Raw genomic sequence first — 3,576 nt, 5'->3', positions numbered from 1 at the left:
TTTTTTTTTTTTTTTTTTTTTTTTTTTTTTTTTTTTTTTTTTTTTTTTTTTTTTTTTTTTTTTTTTTTTTTTTTTTTTTTTTTTTTTTTTTTTTTTTTTTTTTGGTCAAGGGAAGACCTTTTCAAGCAGACACGGCTTTCTAACAGAGCGGGGGGGCTTTCCTGAGCAGTACATTTTGTACGTATTTACAGTTGTCTGGAAATAAGGCTGTAATCTGTGCAGCTCTAAACATACGAATGTAAACATTCATCTCAGAACAACTTCAGTAAGCAGATTTTTCACGACCATCGTAATTTCAGCAGAGCGGTTAAGTATGCAATGCACCTTTTGCAACTGGCAGTTTAAAGTGATGTGTGTGCGTGTGCGTGTGCATGCGGGGGGAAGGGTAACTCCGCTGCAAGGCAATTGTTTACTCTTTCTAAATATATTTGGCTGCAGGTATTCTTAGACTAGGCCTTTTACAATGAGAGGAAAACTACGGTGTGGATATAGTAAACAGAGCTGAAATCAGTCAGTGACTGCTTGGAATATTTAGAGACACGAGGGGTTGGGAGAGGGCATCACAAAAGGCAGGAATTAAAAAATTGGAATCCAGGCAGTGGATTGCCACCAGAAATGTTGACTTTGAGTCACACAGTAAACATTACATTGTTGCTTTGTTTTCCTTTTTTGATTTACGATAAATTATTCTCCCGGGATTGATCGATGAGTGGAATCCTTAAAATTTAATTTGGGAATGATCTAGTATAAATAAAATGCTAATCCAAAGAAAGAAACCAGCAATTATTCATCCTAAACTCTGCTGATTCAGCAACTCAATTATAACTGCCTTTCTCAAGCTGCAAACTTTTCAGGCTGTTTTCAGAGTTGCTGTACCCGTCCTCCCCCCGCAAGAGAGACCTTCCCCCGTCCTCAGCTCTGCCTCCACCTCGGCCTCCAGCCTTTCTCCTTTTTTTTTTCCCCCCTTCCCTTTCTTTTCGAGGGGTTGGGGGGGAGGGAGGGAAACAGTTAACCTCTTGAAGCGTATTTCCTCCAAATAAAAACAGTGAACTTACAAACGGAGAGGAAACCACGGATAACTCTGCAATAATTCAAAGTGTATGGAATCAGGATTTTTTTTTAAACAGTGTTTTTAATTGAAAATAAAGCTAAAGCATGCTTTTCAACAGTGCAAATTTCCATAATTTTGATTTACTGCTTCCATCATCACAATATATTATACCAGCATGTCTTACCGAGGGCTAGACTCTAGAAGTCTGCCTGTTCGACTATTTCGATATTAAGTGCAAATATAGATAATTGCCTCTGATTGTCACGTGCAGTAGAAATGTTTCTGCTACATAGAGAGGATGGCATGGCAAAAAAAAAAAAACAACACGACAACAAATTTCAAGAGATGAGGATAGAACCGGGAAGTGTAACACGGTTGAAACGCCTGAGTTTTGGTGCCAAAAAGCTATGAATAGCATGGTCTTCTCATTTTGTGTATCCTTTCCACTTACGGCCTCTCGTTTCACTTTCTGTGTTGTATTTACTGCTTGGCTATTTCCTCCAGCCAGCGCGAGGGGCTGGACCATAAATTGTACTGCTAGCCGGGCAAATATTTTAGTTGCTTTGCAAGTTTGTAAGGGGCATGTTCAGACCACAACTTAAGTATGACATTAGTGGGTAACAGTAACCTTATTTAAGACCTCTGGGTGAAACAAAAAGGCTTCCCAATTGCAAAGAGTGGCTGTACAAGTAAGAAGACACCCTTTTACCAAAAATAGAATTCCACATTTATTTACTGGTTTCAGATGAGGCAGCTTTTCCCAGCGCTGGGGTCGCAGGCGGACCCCAGCCTTTCCAAACCAGAGAAAAAGGAGTAAGTGCAACTGCTCTTCGAAAAAGACACCCCTGCACCCGAAAACAAAGCTCCCGAAAAGTAGGCTGCTGCCACATTGAATTATAGTGAACCCTTACTGTGCAACCATGTAACTTAACAAACTTTAACTGAATTAACAGTTAGACTTCCATTTTCGAAATCTAGTGCATAAATTTAATGGCTCATTCTAATATTTATTATTCAACCTTTTGACATTTATTTGCAGCAGTTGAATTGAGGTACTGGTGCATTATTAGCATTTAAACAGTAAAGTGTTCCAGCTCTACCATAATAACTGAGTTTAACTTGAGTCTTTAGCCTGAAGTACTCTGTGGAATGTAACAAAAAAAAAAAAAAAAAAATGCAACAGAACAAAAAAATAAAAAAACCCAAACCAAAACAAAAAACCACTGTTGTAACGGTAAAGAAAATAGTAATCCGGTTTCTGTCTTCACAATGTGATAAAACAGGATTCCAAAAGTGTGTATAGCATTAATGGGCTTGTACAAACCATCCTGCAGAGTTTAAAAAATGTAAGAAAGTTAAAGGTGGTTCAAGAAAATATTTTCCAAACTATTTTATTAATTAAATTTCCTGAATTTGTGGCTAGGTGGAAGAGGTATTGCAGAACCGCCCAGCTGCCATTTCCATACAGGATGGGCCTTGTGAGGTGGTTGGGAATCCTTAGTGGTGTTTAAGGAATAAGCTGGCAACAAATCCCCATCATTGCCAATAATTAGGGATGGTGGACAGGGAAAATTTGCCATGAAATTAAATGGCCTTTTCACTGCTGATGCTACATTGCTGGCTACCCTTTTGCGTCTATTGTTAACTGTAAAATCATCCAGTGTTCCTTCATGTGTCTCGATTTTACCTGTAGGACGTGGGCTTCGAGCTGATTTCAAATTTGGTTTGACTGGAGGAGTCTGCAGTACAGGTCGCTTTCCCAAAACCAGTGTCCTGTAATTTTTTCTCACCCTTGCTCCAAATTTATACTCCCCATCCTCAGGTTTTGGAGTACCTAAAGTGCATGAGAGGACCTGACTCTGAGTCAGCGGGTTTAAGGAAGTGGTTTCTTTCTCAGTGCATGCAGAATCTTCCTTGGCTGTTAATAAAGCGTCCTGGTTATTACTCTCAGTCACACCGTAAAACTCATCCTTAGTATCATTGCACTCACACTTTAGCTTATGTGTTGTAAGGTCAGGCTCATACTCGTCGTTCGCACTGCTGTCCTCTATTTTGATTTTAATGCTGTGCAGGAATGGCAATGCCTTATTGCCTGTATCAGTGCACTGGAGCTCAGCTGCTGCTGCTGCCCCTGGAGAAGCAGCATCCTCCTCAGGATCAGTTTGTAAAGAGGGCAAATCCGTGGCAAATTCAATACAATGAGGGATTTTGGAATCTTTCTCTGAATTTGCTGCCGCTGATGAAAAATCATTATTTAAGAACCTAGCAGCTATTGTATTGTTATCTGCACGGTGTGTAGTAGTTGCTTGAAGGCATTTCCTTGCCTCTCTGAGTATTCTTTGTTGTGGAAATGCATTGTTTGTCTTTGGGCTAGGTGAAGAGGCCCCCTTTGCAACACAGTTAATTGTTAGGTCAGTACTCTTGGCATTATTGGAAAATTCAGAGTGTGGGAATGTGATCTCGGATACCCTATCATCTCTTATCTCCGCGAAGCAGCTCCCCAGGCCGCCGGAGCAGCGCAGTGC

The 3,576-nt window shown here is 40.2% G+C and overlaps 1 protein-coding gene across 1 annotated transcript in view; it reads right to left on the bottom strand.

Moving 5' to 3' along the window:
* Nucleotides 1–2,445: 2,445 nt before the first annotated feature.
* SKIDA1 (SKI/DACH domain containing 1) overlaps nt 2,446–3,576 on the bottom strand; it is a 2,524-nt gene continuing 1,393 nt past the window's right edge. The window contains exon 2 of the mRNA XM_009275257.1: nt 2,446–3,572. Within this exon, the coding sequence (XP_009273532.1) occupies nt 2,446–3,572 (1,127 nt within the window). The remainder of the gene's footprint in view (nt 3,573–3,576) is intronic.

Source organism: Aptenodytes forsteri, unplaced genomic scaffold, assembly GCF_000699145.1.
Source record: "Aptenodytes forsteri isolate BGI_AS27 unplaced genomic scaffold, ASM69914v1 Scaffold336, whole genome shotgun sequence".
NCBI classification, from domain to species: Eukaryota; Metazoa; Chordata; class Aves; order Sphenisciformes; family Spheniscidae; genus Aptenodytes; species Aptenodytes forsteri.
The sequence above is the reverse complement of the archived record's forward strand: the minus strand, read 5'-3'. Positions and strand labels throughout refer to the sequence as shown.